General features: G+C 45.7%; 2 protein-coding genes across 3 annotated transcripts in view; both read left to right on the plus strand.

Moving 5' to 3' along the window:
• LOC120524100 (interferon alpha/beta receptor 1a-like) overlaps positions 1–16,272 on the plus strand; it is a 68,348-nt gene extending 52,076 nt beyond the window's left edge. The window contains exons 3-7 of the mRNA XM_039745967.1: positions 93–274; positions 979–1,136; positions 10,664–10,814; positions 12,879–13,036; positions 15,572–16,272. Coding sequence (XP_039601901.1) covers positions 93–274; positions 979–1,136; positions 10,664–10,814; positions 12,879–13,036; positions 15,572–15,820 — 898 coding nt within the window. The 3' untranslated portion in view covers positions 15,821–16,272. The remainder of the gene's footprint in view (positions 1–92; positions 275–978; positions 1,137–10,663; positions 10,815–12,878; positions 13,037–15,571) is intronic.
• A 3,623-nt stretch (positions 16,273–19,895) lies between these two features.
• The window catches only part of LOC120524101 (interferon alpha/beta receptor 1a-like), a 33,601-nt gene continuing 30,466 nt past the window's right edge, over positions 19,896–23,030 (plus strand). Inside the window, exon 1 of one of the 2 annotated variants that reach the window (XM_039745968.1) lies at positions 19,896–20,162. In XM_039745968.1, coding sequence (XP_039601902.1) covers positions 20,111–20,162 — 52 coding nt within the window. In that variant the 5' untranslated portion in view covers positions 19,896–20,110. The remainder of the gene's footprint in view (positions 20,163–23,030) is intronic. The other variant, XM_039745969.1, reaches the window with a different exon arrangement.

The following is a 23,030-nucleotide window of genomic DNA, read 5'->3' on the forward strand; positions in this document are numbered from 1 at the left end:
ATATTTACCAAGGCTGATGGCCCGAGTTTCTCAGTAGACGTTCCAAGTAGCACATGAGCAGCTTCTTCTTTTTTTCCCTCTTTTTGAAACAGGGGCTATGCTAAAGACTATGGACCAGAAAAGTGGAATGAGGTGTGCGCCAACACAACAAACACCCAGTGCGACTTTTCTGAGTATTTTATCTATCATGGAATCTACCATCTGCGAGTGAAGGCCATGGACAACGGGTCAGCATCGGCGTGGGTGGAGAGGGAGTTTTGTGCAGAGAAAGAAGGTGAGGAATGAGTGGACACCAGGAATGTTTAACCACTGATATAGCGCCTTTCATAAATGGTTAGTACAGGCGCATCTCAATAAATTAGAATATGATCGAGAAGTTAATTTATTTCAGTAATTCAATTCAGAAATATATTATATAGATTCATTACACACACAGGGATGTATTTCAAATGTTTTGTTTCTTTTCATTTTGCTGATTATGGCTTACTGGTAATAAAAACTCAAAATTCAGTATCTCAGAAAATTACAATATTACATAAGAGCAATAATAAAAAAAGATTTTTAGTACAGAAATGTTGGCCTACTGAAAAGTACGTCCATACTCGGTCGGGGCTCCTTTTTAATGAATGACTGCATTAATGTGGCGTGGCATGGAGGCGATCAGCTTGTGGCACTGCTGAGGTGCTAAGGAAGCTCGTCTGCAGTGTTGGCTCTGTTGTCCCTCATCGTCGATTCTCTTTGGGGTTTACTGGCCAATCAAGAACAGTGATACCACGGTCATTAAACCAGGTGTTGGGACTTTTGGCAGTGTGGGCAGGTGCCACGTCCTGCTGGAAAATGAAATCAGCATCTCCATAATGGAGGCGGCTGAATGTGTGTGTGTGGAGTGGTGAGTGCCGGTGGTGTTGATTTTATTTCAGTTGCAATGCCTTTGCCGCCTTGAAGTCCATGTAATGGGGAGGTTGACCTTTCTTTCAGGAGAACTGAGCCCTCCCACCATTACTAAAGTGAAGTCCACTGATGGGATGCTGGAAGTGCAACTTGAGGAGCCAAAGGACAGCAAGAACCGCTCCATGCGAGACAAAGTGCAGATGAAGGTTCTGATTCTCTACTGGCAAAGTGCTTCAAATAAAGTGGTAAGTCCTAAGACCGCACCCCCATTGCAGACTATAAAGTGACATCCTTCGGTCGGCCTCAGGCTTAAAATATTCCAAATGATTAAGACATCGGGCAGCACGGTGGTGCTGCCACCTCACAGTTAGGAGACCCGTCTGGGTTCACTTCCCAGGTCCTCCCTGCGTGGAGGTTGCATGTTCTCTCCATGTCTGCGTGGGTTTCTTCAGTTCAAAGACATGCAGGTTTGGTGCACTGGTGATCCTAAGTTGTCCCTGGTGTGTGTGTGTCCTGCGGTGGGTTGGCGCCCTGCCCAGGATTGCTTCCTGCCTTGTGCCCTGTGTTGGCTGGGATTGGCTCCAGCAGACCCCCGTGACCCTGTATTCGGATTCAGCGGGTTAGAAAATGGATGGATGGATGGATGGATCTTGTTCACCAGGGGTTGCCCATAAGGTACACCAAAGCAACCTCTGAGGTGGACTCCTTTGCCAAGTTAGGATGTAATGCGGATTATGAGGCTTTAGCAAGATGAACTTGGGAAGACCAGGATGGACCCCAAATTGTTTCAAGCCAAGTGATGACTTTTTAGCAAATTATGAAATAAATTTTTAAACCAAAGCTCTTAATGACACTAGTAATGTCCCAGAATTGCTTGTGGTTATTAGTGGTGGAGAAAAAATAAGTTGTGGGATACTGCAATTTCTGTGTAAAACACCCATTAAAACAGTCAAGTTTTAATAAGACTGGCAGGCCCAGTGGCCTACTGGTCCAGCACTCTCTTCTAAATGCAAAAGCGTCACCTTGTTGGAATGAATTGAACAGAGAGGACCTGCAGGCCACAATCTCTAAGTCATCCCTTGTGACTTGCATTCTCACGGGCCTCATTATCGACACACCCACTCCAAAGTGTTTGCTGTGCATACTTCTAAAGTGTCTTTCCAACAGATGGTGCACACATCCAACATCATAACCTAATAAAGGAATTTTTTTAGACAAAAAGTGGTAGGAAGTATAAAAGACTGATACTGGAAGTGCTAATTCCATTGAAGCAGATCAACTGTCAAACAGAGAAGATAGTAAATGTTAGATGAATCCTTTGCTTGATTGATTTAGGGCCGGTATGGGCTTGGGGCTCCTGCCTGCACTATTGAGGTACTTAGCCTGATTTTTTGTGGCTTCTATTTTTGATTTCATTAGAAAACCAATAAATGCACGTACTGCCCTGGGGCCTCATGCATAACAGCGTGCGTAGAATTCACACTCAAACATGGCATACAGACAAAAGCAGAAATGTGCGTACGCACAAAGAAATCCAGATGCATAAATCTGTGCGTACGCCAACTTCCACGTTGTTCTGCTACATAAATCCCAGTCAGTATGAAATGTAACGCACACGCCTGCCACCCCACCCGACTCCTCCCACAATTACTCCTCTTTGAATATACAAATCAATATAAATAGACCCTTATGTTTTGCGCTCTGTGAAAAGACAATGACAAAAGCACGGGGGGAGAAAGAAGAATTTCAGCAAATACCAAGTGGAGGCAAAGGAAAAACGTGCTATTAGTTGGTTTAAACAGTGGAATAAACAACAAAAGGAAGTTGATCGAGTGACATAGCATGTCAGAGTAACTCGAAAGCTCAAGTTCACAAAGTCGCCACAGTGCCCGAATCAGATATCAAGGTTGCGGTGAAAAGGGGAGTCGTAACCCACCGTCTGAGTGTCATATGAAAGCTTATTAGGGTACAGAGAAAAAAAAAATAGGGACACAGTGGGGAAAAAAGTGCGAAATGTCAACTTTAATCTCATAGTTTATTTTGTCATTAAAGTAGAACGTCATAAACTTCATGTTTAAATCGTTTAATTTACTAGTTTCTCAGATCCCATAGTAACTAAAGTAGCACGTTAAATGCTTTGTATTATCTGTGTTCTTCTATACTCTTATGTGTGTGAATCACTACGTGCTTCTTAAACAGGCTTTCTCTTCCTCCGACAGGACACAGAATCCATTACATTCGTGATATTACAGCTCTCTGAACAAAATTTTAAGATGTATAAATGATATAATTTTCATAATGATAGGAGTTAAGGCATGTTATTAAACATGGGGACACGGTGGCGCAGTGGTAGCGACGAGAGTGATTGTTCCTGCCTCCCGCAAGATGCTTGCTGCGCCATGTGCGACCTTCAATGAAATAATTTATTGCAGCAGTCCCGTCTCGGTCAAACTTACTAACCTCCAATTCCTGTCCTTCCTTTTCTTTCTCCAAGTAACCAATCGCCACACAATCAGCTCTTTAATAAACGTCAAGCCATCTGTAAGCTTAGAATGCCGATTCTTCAAAACTTTTAAGGAACATTGAAATCTCTTTGTAGTACGTGTTTAATTATTCCATCCAGAGTCACGCTAGTCCCAGCAAGCATACAGCGCGAGGCAGGAACAATCCCTGAATGGGGGGCGCCAGCTCATCGCTATCACTGTCCACCGTGTCCTCACATGTTAAATTATTAACAATATACCTTATTTTAATGAAATTTAAAACTTATCTGTATAATGTAATAAACATACTATACGGTGTTTCATCTTAAAAATGACATCGAGAGCTCCAAGAAGATCGATTCTCCAAGAATCTAAATCGACTTAGAAGCCAGTCGTCTTCACCTGTAAATACGCGCTTTATAAAGTGGCTCAGGTTGTGTAATATTATAACTGCAGTGGGGTGATTGGACTTACAGTTGTGCTTGAAAGTTTGTGAACCCTTTAGAATTTTCTATATTTCTGCATAAATATGACCTAAAACATCATCAGATTTTCACTCAAGTCCTAAAAGTAGAAACCAGTTAAACAAATGAGACAAAGATATTATACTTGGTCATTTATTTATTAAGGAAAATGATCGAATATTACATATCTGTGAGTGTAAAAGTATGTGAACCTCACGGATGATCAGTTAGTTTGAAGGTGAAATTCGAGTCAATGGGGTGCCAATCAGGTGTGAGTGGGCACCCTGTGTTATTTAAAGAACAGGATCTATCAAAGTCTGCTCTTCACAACACATGTTTGTGGACGTGTATCATGGCACGAACAAAGGAGATTTCTGAGGACCTCACAAAAAGAGTTGTTGATGCTCATCAGGCTGTTAAAGGTTACAAACCATCTCTGAAGAGTTTGGACTCCACCAATCCACAGTCAGACAGATTGTGAACAAATGGAGGAAATTCAAGACCATCGTTACCTTCCCCAGTCGTGGTCGACCAACAAAGATCACTCCAAGAGCAAGGCACACGTGTAATAGTCAGCGAGGTCACAAAGGACCCCTGGGTAACTTCTAAGCACCTGAAGCCTCTCTCACATTGGCTAATGTTCATGTTCATGAGTCCACCATCAGGAGAACACTGAACAACAATGGTGTGCATGGCAGGGTTGCAAGGAGAAAGCCACTGCTCTCCAAAAAAAACATTGCTGCTCATCTGCAGTTTGCTAAAGATCTCGTGGCCAAACCAGAAGGCTATTGGAAGAATGTTTTGTGGACGGATGAGACCAAAATAGAACTTTATGGTTTAAATGAAAAGCGTTATGTTTGGAGAAAGGAAAACACTGCATTCCAGCAGAAGAACCTCATCCCATCTGTGAAACACGGTGGTGGTAGTATCATGGTTTGGGCCTGGTGTGCTGCATCTGGGCCAGGACGGCTTGCCTTCATTGATGGAACAATGAATTCTGAATGATATCAGAGAATTCTAAAGGAAAATGTCAGGACATCTGTCCATGAACTGAATCTCAAGAGAAGGTGGGTCATGCAGCAAGACAACGACCCTAAGCACACAAGTCGTTCTACCAAAGAATGGTTAAAGAAGAATAAATTGAATGTTCTGGAATGGCCAAGTCAAAGTCCTGACCTTATGTTGTGGAAGGACCTGAAGAGAGGAGTTCATGTGAGGAAACCCACCAACATCCCAGAGTTGAAGCTGTTCTGTACGGAGGAATGGACTCAAATTCCTCCAAGCCGGTGTGCAGGAATGATCAAAAGTTACTGGAAACGTTTAGTTGCAGTTATTGGGAGGTCACACCAGATACTGAAAGCAATGATATTCAATCATTTTCCTCAATAAATAAATGATCAAGTATAATATTTTTGTCTCATTTGTTTAACTGGTTTTTCTTTATCTACTTTTAGGACTTGAGTGAAAATCTGATGATGTTTTAGGTCATATTTATGCAGAGATATAGAAACTTCTAAAAGGTTCACAAACTTTCAAGCACCACTGTATGCGTATAAACAGGTCTACAAGGAGCACTTGATGGACTGATGAAGTGCGGTTAGAGTTCTTGGGATGAAACTGTTTGTGAACCGCGAGGTCCGTACAGGAAAGGCTCTGAAGCGTTTGTCATGTGAGAACAGTTCAATAGACAGCATGGCTGAGGCATCGTGTGCGTGATGCTGTGTACCGATAATCCGATCAGCTGCTGTAGATTTGCGATTCCACACTCGGATACAGTGAGTTAAAATACTCTGAGTGGTGCACTGAGCAGCTAAAGCAGTTATGGTATTCACAATAGTTTGGCCATTCTGTGCACCATTATATTGTTACTGGTTAATTACGATCAGACGCCTTAAACTAATAAACAATATGCGGTTAATTTCAGTGTATTTATAAAACTGAGTCAGGGATGTGAATCTAAAAAATAATGGGAAGCCACCCAGGAACAGTAGCACTGTTTTGACGCAGGGTGCCACCAGTTTGCCAAACCGAGCAGAGAACTTGCGTACCCCAGGGTTTGAGTTGGGGTGAAAATGTGCGTGGCTTTATGCCAAGTTGATGTGAGTGTGGAAACGACCATACGCAACGTTTTTGTGCGTACGCACAGTTTGTACACGAGGCCCCTGGTGATATCGTGTCCGACAAAGCATATTGGCTCTGCTCGAAGATTTTTTATTTATTTTTGTCTTCCTCCTGTCTCTGGAACTACTGAAAAGCTCAGTTTTGCTCTCATCAGACCACAGAGCCATCGTCCAGCTGAGTTTTCCTGTAGAGATGCCCGGTGTGTTGTGTTTTTTTATTTGACCTTTTTAGTTTTCTCTTGGCCACTCTCCCATTGAGCTGGTGAAGCACCCAGTCACAGTTATCACCTGCACAGAGTCTACAATGTGCCTCACTGTAGCTTGTGACTCCTTCAGGGTCATCCTCACTTGTACACCTTTTAATGCGGGAGTTATAAGAGCATCACACATCACATATCTGCGTCTACAGGCTTTACATCACCTTGCCGTTGGTATTTATTTGCACTTCTGTTTTCATGGACGTGAACTCAGATTGAAGAAATTTAATACACACTTGGATTTAATTGTGGGGTCCTTCAATCAATCAATCAATCAACATTTATTTATATAGCACATATTCATACAAAAAAAATGTAGCTCAAAGTGCTTTACAAAATGAATAGAGAAATAGAAGACACAATAAAAGATAAACATAAGTCAACATTAATTAACATAGAATAAGAGTAAGGTCCGATGGCCAGGGTGGACAGAAAAACAAAAAAAACTCCAAAAGCTGGAGAAAAAAATAAAATCTGTAGGGGTTCCAGACCAAGAGACCGCCCAGTCTCTTGCACAGGTGCAGAGTGTTAAGCTGCCGGCCACCATGTGGGCACACAAACGTTGCCCTGCTGGACCTCTAAGCACCATCACGGAGTTTTGATCAGCTGTTGTGAAAACCGTTTTAGAAAGACAGAGGTGGGTGTTCACATCTAAATGAAGTCTACAACACTAAACTGGCAGACTTGCAGAGTTGGAGGAAAACATGATTGAAATGGTAAGCAGAGTGAACAAGAAATTTCTGTTTGATTCTCCAGCTCAGCTACGAAAGCTTCGATGGTCATAACAAAGCGAATTGAACTGAACGTTATACTGGTAGGCGATGAAAAGAGCAGGTCTGAGGTGCGAGGTTTCACGTTATCTTCTAGTTATGAGGCACATCTCAGCAGGTGTGAAAATCACTGTGCCATTCCCATACTGTCATACTTGAACTCAGGATGGCACAGAGAGTCGTTCTCATTTGGGACATGTGCCAACTTCTGGCGTCTCTCGTTTGCCCATTGAAGTGGGAGAGAAAGAAGCAGAAAACCACAGATAATCTAGAAATGGCGTTCAAGGAACTCGACTCGACCACCCAGTCAGCCCACAGCCTTATCTCCTCATTTTCAATTTGCTCGGCACGTCTGATATTGATCTCATTTTATTTCCTTGACTTTATCACACGTGTTGCTTCATTTTTATTTATTTATTTTTTGACAGATGAAAAGATAACTACTGTGCACACACACTACGGGTACGGGTGGGCCGCAATTACAAACGAATTCTGTTCCTGCTGATATTTGTAACCTGATTTTTGTAGGTTAGCTGGAAAAATTGTCAAAAACGCATAATGCTTTATTACTTACTTTATAGACAAAATGTTCAAAACATATTAATAAAATGGCAGTTAAGTTTTGTTACTATTTAAACCACAGGTACGCACTAACATGTTGACCTCCCACTGTCCATGACAAAGCACCTCATAGAGTAGGACAAGGCTTATTGGGCACACAAACCCTCCACCATCATCCGATTGACCCCTCAGCAGGGACATGCTGTGTTTGCTGTCACCTCCTCTGAGATGACACAGCTGCGCGATGCACTAAGGATGCTGGGATTTACAAGCTGGGGCTTCTACCAGGCCTTTAAATGGACAGGCGCCTGTCGAGCTGCTTACCTGTGACGGAGCTCTTTTTGCGGCTGCATGTGCATTCGGCCGACACGGGCACATGAAGGCACAAAGCAATTGAAAATGACGCACTGTGCAGTGCTATTCCTCATCGTTCGTGATGGCGGCGCGAATTTCCCCTTGGGATTAATAAAGTATCTATCTGTCTATCTGTCTATTTGTAAGTGAAAACCAGACGTTGCCAATGAAAAATTGAATTGAATTTCAGTTCAAAAGAACATGTTATGGGTCTTTATGTGCTCGGCCACAACACGTGTCATCCACCTGAAGCTCAGTCTGTTCAGGCCCGGCCACTACTTGGATGGGAGACCATCAAGGAAAGACTTGGGTTGCTACTGGATGAGGTGCTGGTGAGGGCACATTACCCTGTGATCTGAGTGTGGACCCCAGAGCAGCGATGGGGGGACACTGAGCCATAAACATGAAAAGATCCCTGGGCATCCCTTGTGAAGAGCAGGGTGGAGTCCAATGTCCAAACTAAATTACCTTCCGTATCCTGGTCATTCTGGCCCCCTAATCATCCCTTGTCTCTGATTGGCTAATTACCTCTTCACCAGTTGATGTGTGTTTGGTGCACTGGTGCAAAACTGGCTGTCATTGTCTCATCCAGGTGGGCGCTACAACCTTAAGTGGTGTTTGAAGTGACTCCCCACTCACTGGAGTGCTTTGAGTAGTAAGACAAGTGCTATGCAAATGTAAAGAATTACTATTATTATTATTATTATTGTTTGTAGCAGCGGAATCGCCATAAAGTTGAGAGCCGCCATTGCCACTTGATGGGTGCCGATCAACGGCGTATCGTGGAGCTGAAAGGCCACTTCAGAGTGTCTGGTCTTTGTGAACTGCCTCTGACTATGGAGGTGAATTTGTTCATTTTAATGGTGTTTGCTGTTATTTTAGGAAAGACGGAGTCAAAGTGTTCTTTGTGTGTTACGAGAGGTCATGTCCTGAGAGGGTTATGCTAGTGAAGAGGAGGAAGCCTGTCATTAATAAATCCGCCTGGCATAGTGAGCTGCTGTCACAGTCGTTGCGCCAGTTTACAGCAGAGTGACTTGAGGCGATTCGTTCTTAGAGCTGAGGGCCGTTGAGAAAACAGTTGGGTAACAGTGTTGTAGGAATTGCCAGCCCAGCCACAGTGATAAACCTAATTATTTTCACAGGGTCTCGTGCGTATATTTTCAGACTCTTGGAAGGCCCCTTATGGTTTGTTTTGATCAGCGCTGCTCCACGTGGCTAATTCTTCTGCATTTGGCCCACAGACACCAGTGCTTCTCAGTCGTTATGGTCCTGCACCATAACCACAAAAGGTTTGCCTTGCTTTAAATTCATTGATCCCCCCTCTTGCAGCAATTCCCAACTGCCCCCTCGGTGAAACAAACTCACTTAGAAATGGGGAAACACATCATGTAGTGCTGCCAATTGCTTAGGCGACCCACTGCAACCCACTCACCAATGATGGCAACCCAAGACCCAACGGTGTTGAAACAGACACCCGAGACTCGACGATCAGTACCACCGGTGGTCCACACCAGACCCACAGAGCATCTGCTGCAGTGACTTGTTGACTGACTTATGCTAAAATGGAGCCGTTAGTCGACGTGTGACTGTACATATGCTGATGTCACCTGTGAAGGCACTGCATTTATAAAGAGTCGCCTCGAGGAGAATGTGTGTCTTCCTGTGGAGAGAGTGTCGACCTCGTCATCGAGAGGTTTACTGACCTCTGCAGTGACATTCATGTGACTCTGGTGACTCTTCATATGAAGTCAATAGAAGGATTGGGAGACCATGGGGGTCATGAGGTCACTTTAAAGGGGTGTGTGGCGCTCTTGATATCTGAGGTCCAAGTCTTCAGAGTCCTGGTGCTTCCTGTTTGCGAGACATGGACGCTATCCAGTGACCTGAGACGAGGACTCGACTCCTCCTGTGTGTCTCTTCTGGTTTGACTGTCTTGCTCATGGAGTCCCAAATGAGGCACATGACCTGCACTGTGAGGGAGTTACAGCACTACAGCCATGTGGCGCGATTACCTGGGGGTGACCTGGCTCATTGTTGAGGACCCCAGTGGCTGGACGGGGCCACCGTAACACCTGGCTGCGGCAAATAGAGGGTAGGACTGGACCAGGTGTTGGCCCTGGGGGGTTGCCAACCAGGATCCCAAGCTGTTTCGTCATGTGGTGGGTTTCACAACACGCCGTATGCCAGTGCATGCTCCCCGACCTGACGTGACCTTTCACAATTTGCCAAGGATTTTAATCAACTGCAGCGTTGATGATGATGATGATATTCATGTGTTCATATTTCACTTTGGGATAAATCAGAAAGCATGTCTTCATAAGTCTATACCTATGTATGTGGGTAAATGCATTGTGCCAAATACAACTAATCATATTGGAACTTTCAGGACGGTTTTACGGGACCAGAACAAACTCGCCCATCCTGTACCTCTCACTTCTCCAAATCGACACCAAGTCTTACTGCCCACCAGCCTGCTGATCCCACGTGTCTGTGGTGCTCGGTGTGTGACGAGTTTCGCTCCGTGTCCTCGGGTTCTTTCTGAAGAGCGCATTTTAAAGGAACAGCAGCAGCAGCAGTGATTGACCCACTGATGGCCCATCCTGTCACCTCCTAATCTCTGTACACGTTCTTTAGGGGTGTGTGTGTGCGTGATGAAGTCTGCTGATCCTCGACAAGCGACGTGATCTTATTTTCTTGTGTTAATAATGTTTTATGAAAGTCGCCGCTGACTGAATGTGTTTCTCTCTCTCTCTCTGTTGTTAGCTCAACATCACAGATGACAGAATCTCAATGGTGACACTTAAAGATCTTACACCTTGGACAGAATATTGCGTGAAGGCCAAAGTCTTTGAGGAATTCTACAAGAAGGAAAGTCAGTTCAGCAAAGACGTTTGTGCTAAAACAACACTTGGAGGTACGGGTTTGACGTGTTTGATGTCTTAAGGGGGCCCCCCTCTCGCTCTTTATTCAGGTTCGCCTCCTCTGTGGTAAGCTGGTGCCGGCCTACGGCTCATCAGAGTCCATGTTAATAGTTTAAGAGTTCATGTCAGTGGGCTGAGAAAGCTGTGAGACCCCTTCGCTTTCTGCACACTTTATTGTGTAGTAGACTTCATTTAAAACTGATACATCGGACAGTCCACACTCGATAACCCACAGTGACCGTGAGTGTGAGAAGATGTCGTCACAAAGGTTTGCACGTTCATTCAAAATCCCAGAAGTATCTGAGCCTTTGCTGTGTGCTTTAATCCTCTGTGTCCAGAACTTGACTGGAGTCCACCTGTGGCCAGCTGAATTGGCTGGACATCACCTGGAAAGGCACATGTGGACCAGTGTGTAGAAGGCCCTACAATTCACACTTCTTGTCAGGACAAACACTTAAGCCAAGATGACCAAGGAACTCCTTGTAGGCCTCTGTGACCAAATTGTGGTGAGGTAGAGATTAGGTGGAGGGGATCAAACCAACTCTAAAGGTTTGAGTGTTCCCAGGGGCACAGCAGCCTCATGAATTGTGAAGTGCAAGGAGTTTGGAACCACCAGGACTCTTCAAGGTGCTGGAGAAGCCAGTGGCCACTCTAACAGAGAGGGAACATCTCAACAGCACTCAGGTGTTTATGGTAGCCACTCTTGTCTGAAAGTCAAGTTGACAGTTCAAAGGACTTTGGCAGCATGATGAAAAAAAGTCTCTGGTCTGATGAGACAAAAATGGGACAGTTTGGGTGGAGTGATGGCTCTGAGGCCAGGGATCTGCACTGGCAAATTGGAACGTTGCCCTTTTGACTTCCCGTAAATGCCAGAAGTGATTCCACTCTGCAAGCAGGCAGGTCCCCCAACTTAGAGGGGAAACTTGGGTGTTGGTGGCACAATTGCTACTTCGGCAACCGTAAAAAAAACCTCTCGCTGTTCCAGTATGGTGCTGAGGTGTCACCCGCTGCACTCGGGTCCCAATCCAGGTGGTTTGTCATGTGATGGGTGCCGTAACGTGATGCTATTAGCGCAAGTCCCCAATCTCTCTGTCTCTCGTCTTTGGGCATCACTGTTAATGATGAAGACCAGGCACTGCTCTTCATCTGTGTAATAGCAACCCCACGGTGAAGCATGGCAGTGGCAGCATCGTGATATGAGGGACAGGGGGACTGGTCAGGGCCAGATGAATGCAGCCAAATACAGAGAGATCCTCTGAGTATAGTGACAGTTTAATGACATGAAGTATACAGCCAGGATAACACTGGAGTGGCTCTGGGGACAAATCTGTGAATGTGACCCCGACTTAAACCTCAGAGAAGGGGATGGCAGTTGACAGACACTTCCTATCCAGTCTCGTGGAGCATAAAAGGATCTGCCAGGAATTGACCAAATCAGGGTGTGTGAAGCTTGTAGAGACGTACCTAAGAAGATGGGCACAAATGGCAAACTTATTCATTTAAAATGAAATCTGCAATACAATAAAGTATGCAGGAAGTGAAGGGGTCTGAAAACGTATTGAATGCGCTGCATGTCAGTGTTGGGAGAAGCCTGTGCTATGTGTTTTACTTGTAGTGTGTCCTTATAAAAACTCAATGGCAAACCACAGGGTCATGTGTGCCAACCAGAAGATGAGTGGGTACACCACAACTGACAAGGTTCATACTCAGGATATCAAATAATCCTGTCCTGAGTTGAGTTCACTCCTATAGTAAAGAGGGTGTAGGCCAACCCCGGGCAGCCTGACCCCAAACACAACATTTTATCAGACTGACGTCATGGCCTGGGGGTTGAGGTGCTAAGAGTTTTCAACCACAAGGCTGCCACTCCTCACTGGCATCTCTAGGACTATTGGGACCTCCCTGTGCCCCTTTTAAAAAAATTAAATTCAAAAATGATTTGAAATCTCTTTAGGTCATAATTGATACTGTAATTCATATGCATTTGTTATCACAGCTTTAATGTTTTCTTTGTAAAATGGATTTACAATAGAGTTGTATTTTTTTCCCCTTTGCAGGTTCCAATTTATGGTGGTTTTCCATGCTGCTGTTCCTTACGACTCTGATTTTGACTTTTGCTGTTGTTCTGCTTTGTTACTTTTTGGTGCACAAATCCTACAGAGTTGTGCGATACACCTTCTTTCCAAATTATGAGCTTCCCGCCAACATGCAAGAGGTAAGCGTCCTCATTTGCTCACCTGCTTTTCCTTGTAATGTTCGCTTCCCCACATCATGAAGCCCACCAAGCTGAACAATTGGCTTGTAATGAAAAAGTCCGAACGCTGCTGCTACAGCTGGGGTGGCCATGCAGTGTGCCGGGTCATTCTAGCCGAGTGCAGCCCAAGGCCTGTGGGAGAAGAGAAACCCGAGGTCTGTGGCCAAGGAAACCTTCACAATGGAGCCCCCCTTTGTTTTACACTTCGACTTTAACAGGCAAGCACAAGTGACACTCACTGGTTAAGGATGGCGCAGGAGACTGGCGATGTGTGGCGTGCTGATCAGCACATGACGGTGTGACAGATAGATAGATAGATGTGAACGGCACCATATGATATAACTAATAGATAGATATAGATATGAAAGGCACTATATAATAGGTAGACAGATAGATGTGAAAGGCACTATATAATAGATAAATATAAAAGGCACTATATAATAGATAGATATGAAAGGCACTATATAATAGATAGATATGAAAGGCACTATATAATAGATAGATCGCACCGTGATGACCCTACATTGATGGATTAAAAGCCAGAAGTCTACATGACCATCATCATCAAGTCCTTCCAAGAGAACCCTAAATATTAAGAGGACTGTTTCATTTATGTTAGGTAGAATGCCCAGAGGGGACTGGGCTGGGTGGTCTCGTGGCCTTAGTACCCCTGCAGATTTTATTTTTTCTCTCCAGCCATCTGGAGTTTTTTTTTTTGGTTTTTCTCTCCTCCCTGGCCATCAGACCACCTTACTCTTATTCTATGTTAATCAGTTTTCTCTTATTTTAATTCTTACTTTGTATTTTTTTCTCTTTCTTCATCATGTAAAGCACTTTGAGCTCCATTATTTGTATGAAAATGTGTGACAGAAATCAATGTTGTTGTTGTTGATAGATAGATGTGAAAGGCACTATATAATAGATAGATACTTTATTGATCCCAAGGGCAATTGAAGATACTTCATGCTTTATGCGTTCTTGCGCACACCAGACTACGATACACACAGCGACACAAAGTGAGCAGCCGCTGCACTAAATGTAACATTACTGCCTGGGGGTATGCATTTAAATGAGCCCCTCCAGGTTTGCATGGAGAAAGGACAGAACAACATTTCTGAGACAATGGGGCCCAATAGTGACCACCACTGGATAACAGCCGACGTCCATGGAAAGTCTTGCGTTAATCACATCACATGATCCACGCGTCCGCTTTCCAGCCAAAGGCTCAGAACGTTCAAACGGCATATTGACGAGGAGTCACTTCCTGGGTCTGCGCAGTCCTGCTCCTTGAATGTTAGGGTTAGGCTCGTTTTATTTTAATTTGTGAGACGATAATTAAATCTGAACTCTTCCGTTATCGCCGTTATCATTAAAGACGCTCCTCAGACCTGTGCTGCTGGTGCGCGGAGGGATTTGGCCTGGCCGCTCACAGTTCACATTCGTCAAAGTGGGTCACTTTTTATCGTGGCGTATGTCAGATTTAGTGACTGCGGTCGCCGAGCTCGCCGCTGCGCCCTGTCAGATTACACACTCGTGTCCCGTTTACCATGTGGCGCCGTCACACTGTCCTCTTTTTCTGATAACCAATAGCGTGCTGCCTCATGGAGTCACCGCCGTGCCAACACCAACATTTACTTCTAGTGCATGATTCCGTACAAATGCTGGAGCTCAAATTGCTTTACAAGATGAAGAAGATTATAAAAATAAGAGTAAGCAAAACTAACAAAGAATAAGAATAAGGACAGAAAAAAAAACTCCAGAGGGCAGAAGAGAAAGAAAAAATAAAATTTGCAGGGGGTCCGAGGCCACGAGACCACCCAGCCAGCCCCCTCTAGGAATTCCACCTCGCATCAATGATCTCAATCAGTCCTCAGGGTTTTCAGGCTTCACATGATGATGATGATGATGATGATGCTGGTCATGTGGACCTCCAGCCTTCAGTCCATGTGCGTAGGGACATCAGGTGGTGGGGGCGCAGATCAGCCGAGGATCAACAGCTGGCGCGAGTTGAGCAGCGCTCGCTGCCCTTTATTTTCTATATGATGAGACATCAGACAGACGGGCTTCTCTCCCGTTTGCGAGGTTCACAACAGCCGCGTTTTCATTCCTCGCCACGACATTCTGCGCATTGAACTTCCAGCAGGCCCCTCATTGGTTCTGAACTCTCGCACACAGAGCCCGCCCTCAGCGCTGTCTGAGTTTATCTTAGCCAATCACAGACCGGCTGATCTCAGTCGTTGGGTGTGTCCCATTAGATGGTCGACTCCACAGGAGTGTGACGTCGACTGGCTGAGATTACGTCGGTGACGGCAACGGCTGTCGTGTAACGTGACCCAGACGTGATCCTTGTGAATTTGTTGTTCGTCTCTTTGAGGTTCTCCCGATTTTTCTTTTTGTGCCCAATGGTCAGTTGTGTCCAGCGAGTGCAGATATTTGAGTCGGTGCCTCTGATGCACTTTGTCCTCACCGGATTTCTTTTCTTTCTTTCTCCACTAGTGCTTGTTTGACAACTCGCCGCCTCTCGCCTCAGTGCTGCTGTCCGCCGGCGATGAAGCCGAGCTCTGCTGCGATAAGGTGGCCGTCCTGCCCGAAGGCGTCCCCGACATTTTGTGCTTCGCCGCCACAACTCTGGAGACGACTGCCATCTCGCACTTGCGCCAGGGGAGCGATGACTCGGGAGTCTACTCGGGTGAGGAGGGCTCTGGGATTGACGGAGGTGCAAGTAAACCAAAGGAGGCAGCGTGACAGCCCCCCGGGGGGACGGTAGGGGTGGACAATGTGAAGACAAGCAAAAAGAAAATGGCCACAGTTCTCCCCCACTAAAGTGGGCAGGCTGCAGCAGCTCGAAACGTGAAACGCATTTTGCACTTGAAATCAAATTCTGAACGCTTGACTTCATTTCCTGTGCCTAAGCTTTGCAGCCCACTTTTATGTCTTAACGAGTTTCTGAAAAGCCGTGATGGATTTCTACAACGTATTCTGTACCGTTACTTATAAAGATCATTCAAATGTCTGATCGGAGAGGGCATTGGGAGACCCTGGCAGAAGATGCCCATTCTGTGTTGTCCCAACACCAAATGTGGCCTTCCTTCCTGGAGTTCTTGTCTTATTTATACAGAATGAACTGACAAGTTTGCAATGCAATTTTCTATTTTTTTTAACAGACAGCTGTGTAAATAAACAAACAAACAAACAAACGTGTATTTATACCATTCACTTGGTGGCATCGTCGCCTTAGGAGTAAAGGACAGATCTGCAGTTTCCTGGTTGGATGATTGCAGCGTGAGGCTTTGTGCTGAGCCACTCATATAAAGAGACCACTTTGAGTTGTAGGTTAACATTCAGATGTGCCAGCATACCCAGTGCACACTGGTACGGGTTTGGGCTTTTGAACTGCCTGGGTCTTGACTGCCAACCATTCTGGGCTTTGGCTTAAAACAGGCCTGGAAGGAGGTGGAGTGCAGCCCCACATGACATCAACGCAGCTCACCTTAAATATAACGGTCTGTGCCACGGCTAGCAGATTCCAGGTCTGGCATCCACTGTGATGCCCGTGGCTTTGTGCTGGACCAGCGTATTATTTAAAAAAAAAAAAAAAAAAAAGATTCTGGGTAGAAGTGTGTTCTTGGACCAGGGGACCTTGGTCTCCTCGTGCCCTGTGCCAGTCTCTTAACGTTTGGTCTTTTTCAAGGTCTAATTATTCTTTTTCACAGCATGGTATGCATTGATGTGCTACAGGAATTTGTGCCCATAAGTGAAACCTTTTTACAAATTTAAACGAAGATCTCGTGCCTATGGGTCATTGGTGCCAATGACAAGAAAAGCCTGAAAACCCAGCCGAGTATTGATGCCCATCTCGAGATTGCTCCGAGTATCCATGGGGTTTATTATTTTATTACTCTATGAGATTCTGCTCCTCGGGCACAGAGCACGGCGTCCTGTCCTGACACTTGTGTGTCCCCCAACACAATTTCCTAAAAACGTTTATAATTGTGAAAGCGAACCGCCTTGACACGCACAGAAAGGTTTGGGGCAGCCACCCGTGTACTTGAGCCCAGGCTGTAAAGGGCAAATAAATTCAGAGCTGTCAACGGGTTTGAGTCCAAAACAGAACGGACTACACAATGCAGTTGTCGGGGGTTTTAAGGCAGGCCGGCGGAAGTGACGTCTTTGTGCCCGGATCCAGAAGTGACGTCGTCATGGCCAGCATGGGAAGTGACGTCATCGGACTCCGGCAGGATTTCTCGTATTTGACCTGCAGAGATAACCGATTCCGGATCAGTGCACACTGCCACCCCCTGGCCTGGCGTGGAATTCCCTTTATGTGGTCCTGTCCGCTGTCTCCCAAAGCACGTGTGTGACAATCTGTACTTCTAAAGCATAGCATCTGACCGAGGCTGCTGCACATATGTCAAGTTCAGTGCCACGCAGTCTAAACGGTGACATATCATGGTGACAGATGGCACAGCCATGGGCGCCGTTTCATCAGGTTACCTGCATGCAGTGAGTGGTACAGAATTTATAGGAGAGGCGTTCTTGAATTTTTTGACATTTACTTTTTTTCATTTCATTATCTTGATTACCTCAGTGGTAACGTTTGCAGTGAACTTGTCTCTGCTGTACGCCATTTGGGACGGGAGTAACGGAAGCAGTGCTAGTTAATGTGTGTGATGCGCCATCTGTTAGAACGATAGACACAGAAACTGGACAGACACACAGACGCTTATCCTTTTCTTGACATGTATGTAAATATAGAATGAAATATTTAAGTATATAAAAATGAAACAAATACGCGAATGAAAGAATATACTGTATTTTGAAATGTGCTTCAGATGTCCTCTGCTGAGATGGGAGAACTCGTCAGAAGGACAACCAGCACTCCATCAATCAGGTGTTTATGGTGGCCAAAGTAATGTCAGTGTGGAGTTTAAAGAGCCGAGGAAGAAGATGCCCTGCACTGATGAGACAAAACTTTGGGCAGAACTCCAAGCACCACGTTTGACAAAGCCCAGGATCTGCTCAGCACCTGCCTAATGCCAACCCTACAGGGTGGTGGCAGCATCATGTTCTAGGGGTGCAGGGACAGGGAGACTGGTCAGAATGGAGGGTAGGATGAATGCGACCAAGCACAGAGAGGACCTGGAAGAAACCTGCAGCAGAGTGTGTGCCACCTCAGACTGTGGTGACAGTTCAATGACCTGAAGCGTTTACCCAGACAATGTCACAGACTGTCGTTTAGCGGCCCAGCCAAAGCTCACAATTGTATAGGGAGACCTGAAGATGGCAGCTCACAGACACTTTCCATCCACTCTAACGGAACTTGAGAGGAGCTGCCAGGAAGAATGGCATCAACTGCCCAAAAGTGGGTGTGCCAAGCTTGTCGAGAAGTACCTAAGAAGAACTACCAAAGGGGCTTCTACAAAGTACTGAATGAATGAAGGCTTTTGTGAATGAGAGGTTCAGGTACCCTTGGGTAGCTCTAGTGCCACAGATCTGGAAAATCTGTGCCAACCTGAAACTAAAAGAGCAGCCCTTAGATTCCATTTCCACAAGTATACACACAAATTATCTTCATTATTTTGAATTTAGAATCAGTTTGAATTAATGGTGGCACAGTGGGCAGTACCCATTAATTTGATTTGCCCCGGTGATTATGGGTGCCCAGGCTGGTTCCTGACATCCATTTGCATTACATTTCCATTTATTCATTTAGCAGACACTTTTTATTCAAAACAACGTACAAATTGGGTTAATTTCAGTCAGTGGGGACTTTTGGGTACAACTGTGACAGGAGAAGGTGGCAAAATTGACCGTGACAAATGAAGAACACACTTTGAGTTACACTTCCTAGATGATAGCAACTACAATCATCAGATAGACAGAAACTAAGTGAACCGGAGAGTCTTCAGACGCTTCTTAAACACTTTGAGGGAGTCAGACGTTTGACTGGAGGTGGGCAGCTTGTTCCACCAGCCAGGAGCCACACAAGAAAAGGGTCTGGACCGAGATGTGATACCAGGCAGTGGTGGCATCACCGGACGACACTCATCAGCAGACCTAAATGGCCTCCATGTTTGGCGGTGCTGCTGACCCATTGACTACTCTGGAGCTGAACATTAAAGGATTTGAACTGAACTCTTAACGCTACATCTGAAAAGAGGAGTGGCATGTGCCAGCCTTGGATACTGGAACAGCTGAATTATCTGCCAGTCACCCCCCTGCTAGCAGAGAGATGCAGTAGTCCACATATCCCCAAACCGAAGCCTTGGCCGGGAGTGGCGTCGCCTGCTCTGTCAGATAAGCCTTGATCTTGTGGACGTTGTAAGGCGTATAGAGACAGCAGCTCACCGATCACACCTCCCAGGGTGACTTAGTGACAGTGACTCAAGCTGAACAGAGCTGGCGTTCTAAATGGATGGACTAGCTGGAAGATTGAGAAGGTCCATCTTTGCCCGGTTTGGCTGAAGATGGCGCCAGCGAGACATGCCGAGATTGTAGTTGAGGCAGTGTGGTCCTCTGGAGGGAACGACACGCACAGCTGAGTGTCATCTGTGCCCCATACTGCTGGCACTGCATTTCTGGCACCTTAATGCTCGGTGCCGTTAGGTGCGTTTTTGGCACAACCCCAAAAACGAGTTTGAGTTGCCGGAGCCTCGTCTTTTGGTTTGATGGGGAGCTGAAGGACGTAGACTTTGCCTTTTATTACCCGAATGGAGGCGATGAGACCTCTCAGTGGTCGGTGTCCGCTCAATGAATGACCACTCAGTGCCCGGCCAACAGTCAGACAGACGGCGGTAGGCGGCGATCAGCGAGTCACGTGACACGCGCCTAGTCTTGGCGTCTGCGCACAGTGGGCGGGGCTTCGTTCGTGCCGCTTGGAGACATCCGGAAGTGTGAAACGCAGACCCGTCGCCTTGCGAAAGACCCCAACTGTGAGAGCCATCGAGACTCTTCTCGGAGTAAGACAGATTACTTTAGTGCGACGGAGAACCGGGCGGACGCCCGCAGAGATGAGTCCTGCTGCACAAGCACAACATGAGGCGCCTTCTTCTCTGGATGCCGCTCGTGTTGTGGTTCATCGAGGCCGGTAAGTACAAACCGTGTGAACGAGCGAGCGAAAGAAAAGCTGAAAGCGAAAGTACAATTACGGGCCTCGCGAGCTGAAATTGGGATGACATGTTGCGATTATGCGAAACTCTGAATTGACCGCCAAACCGGCTGTCTCTTTGAACCCATTTTAGACTTCGCGCTCCGAAATAGACGAGTAACCCGCGGGGAGGCTTTTCAGGCTGCTGTCCGCACGCACGCCCGCCCGCCCGGTCTGACATTGAACGCGAATCAGCTGCTGTCGTTTGACCACCTGCTCTCAGGTTTTACGTAATCCCCCGAAGACAAGAAAAGTGGGTCTGTGTGAGGGTCTCATCCCGGACACTTCACCGAGATTGAGTGCCCCTGCTCAGGGTGGTCCAGTCTGGGATTGGCAGCGTCGGAGGACACTGCAGGAGCCGATTCTGGACTGGGATTATGAAAGAAAGAAAGAAAGGCGAGCGCGAAAAGGCCGTTTTTAATGCAGAGGAGAGACCTCCCTCCGTGTAGTGTGATTTAAAAACATCTTCGTTTATACGAAAACTCCGAACTATAAAAAAAAAAAGGCTTGACGAAATCAACGAGCCCCAGTTTCGGACGCCTTGTTTGTATTAAATGTTTGACTCAAAAAGCTTTTATATTTCTAATATGACAGACTAGACAGATCGCTAGTTTACGTTTTGGAGCTTAGAAATACTTGAAATTTGACAAGTTCAGCAATAGGCGGATGAGGTGATTTCCGTCACGTCTGTCACCACAGTGGACTTCCGGCCTGACAGCCGCACGATATGTCTCTGTCAGTGTGTCACGTGGCTTCAGGAATAACTCGAGATGTCTTACAGATGTTAACCTCTCTCTACAGTACTGCACCTTTTTAAAAGCAAAAGAAGATGGGCACATTATTAGAGCAATCAAATGGGAGTGAATGAATGATGGGTTGGGAAACTGGCACTGGGAGTGGAAACCATTGGGTTAGGATACAGTGGGTGACACTGAAGGTGAACCTTTACAGTCTAAGCAGATAGAAATTAAGAGGGGACATGACTGAAGTGGACCCCAGCTCTGTGACTTGAAATTGAGAACACGGGGACACTAAGAAGTTTGTAAATGTCTTTGTTTAATGTCAGGTTGAAATTGCGTTGGGAATGTCATGTGTTCCAAGTCAGTTCTGGTGTTGCATGTTTCCCATGTTAGCAATAATGTGGTTCTGGAAGTTTGTTAAAGGTAAATTGTATACAAAAGTTAGGAGGTTTTTCTTCACACAGAGAACCGCAGACACATGGAGTAAGTGATGAAGTCGTGAGGTGGGCACAGAGTTGGCTCTAGGCAAAGGCAGAGTAGGCACTGGGCCATGGGCGCCATTCCTGATGGTGGTGGCAAAGCTCATAAAAGGGCAGCCTCTCCTTTCACTGCTGTGGACGCACCGACATGTGCAGAAGAACTCGCTAGCTGTGACCTCCAATGAGGAGAAGCTCACAGTTCAGTTATATCTACGGTGCATCCGGAAAGTATTCCCAGCGCTTCATCGCTTGTTCCACATTTTCTTATGTTACAGCCTTATTTTAAAATGGATTCAATTCATTTTTTTCCTCAGAATTCTACACACAACACCCCATAATGACAACGTGAAAAAAGTTTACTTCAGGTTTTTGCAAATTTATTAAAAATAAAAAAACTAATAAATCACATGTAGAATTCTGAGAAAAAAAATGAATGGAATCCACTTTGGAATGAGGCTGTAACGTAACAAAATGTGGAACAAGTGATGAAGCGCTGGGAATACTTTCTGGATGCACTGTACGGTTCTTATCTCCATGGGGGGGGGCTGGTGCAGGCGTGATGTCATATACATGTCGGGGGGGGGACTTGGGGGGCCGTCTGAGCTCAACTTGATGTTATTGTGGAGAAATCAGGGTGGGCAGGATTGGTGAGCTTGTTGGGCCCAATGGCCTGTCCTCATGCCCAGTATACAGTGTGTGTGCCTCGTACTGTACTGTACTGGTGCTGCTGGTGAGGCTGTGGCTCCCATCCATCTCCCTAACCTACTTATACAGAGCCGGGTGGCAGGGCAGCTGGAGGGCACAAGGCATGGTGCCAGTCCGGGCTGTGGCTGAACTGGGTTAGTAAATCTGGACACAGATGAGCATTCATGTTAGTGAACTGGGGTCTTACACATTCCAGTGTCGTGTTGGTTCATTCATACAGGACATGATTTCCATCACTACACTTAACATCTCCATTTGCAGGTCTTTTGATATTTCATTCTAGACTCTTCTAGACCCCAGCAGCGGCACAAGCATGTTTATTAGTTGTGCATTTTAACAACATTTATTTCTATAGCACATTTTCATACAAATAATTGAGCTTTACATGATGAAGAAAGAGAAAAAGGGACAAAGTAAGAATTAAAATAAGACAACACTGATTAACAAAGAATAAAAGTAAGTGAAGACGGAAAAAAACAAAAACTCCAGATGGCTGGAGAGAAAAAATAAAATCTGCAGGGGGTCTGAGGCCACGAGACCACCTGACCAGCCCCCTCTAGGCATTTCTACCTCACATAAATGACCTCCGTCAGTCCTCATGGTATTCAGGGTCCCCATGATGACGGTCACGTGGACTTCTGGCCTTTAATCCATCACTGAAGGGACATCACGGTGCTTTGATCAGGTGGTGATGGTGCAGGTCAACACCACAGAGAACCGGAAAAAGAGCGGCAGAGAGAGAGAGAGAGAGTAGGGGTTAGTATGGATTATGGAACCACCAGGAATAGTAAAGATACAGTGCATCCGGAAAGTATTCCCAGCGCTTCATCACTTGTTCCACATTTTGTTATGTTACAGCCTTATTCCAAAATGGATTCAATTCA

This window comes from Polypterus senegalus, chromosome 2, assembly GCF_016835505.1.
Source record: "Polypterus senegalus isolate Bchr_013 chromosome 2, ASM1683550v1, whole genome shotgun sequence".
In the NCBI taxonomy this organism is placed as follows: Eukaryota; Metazoa; Chordata; class Cladistia; order Polypteriformes; family Polypteridae; genus Polypterus; species Polypterus senegalus.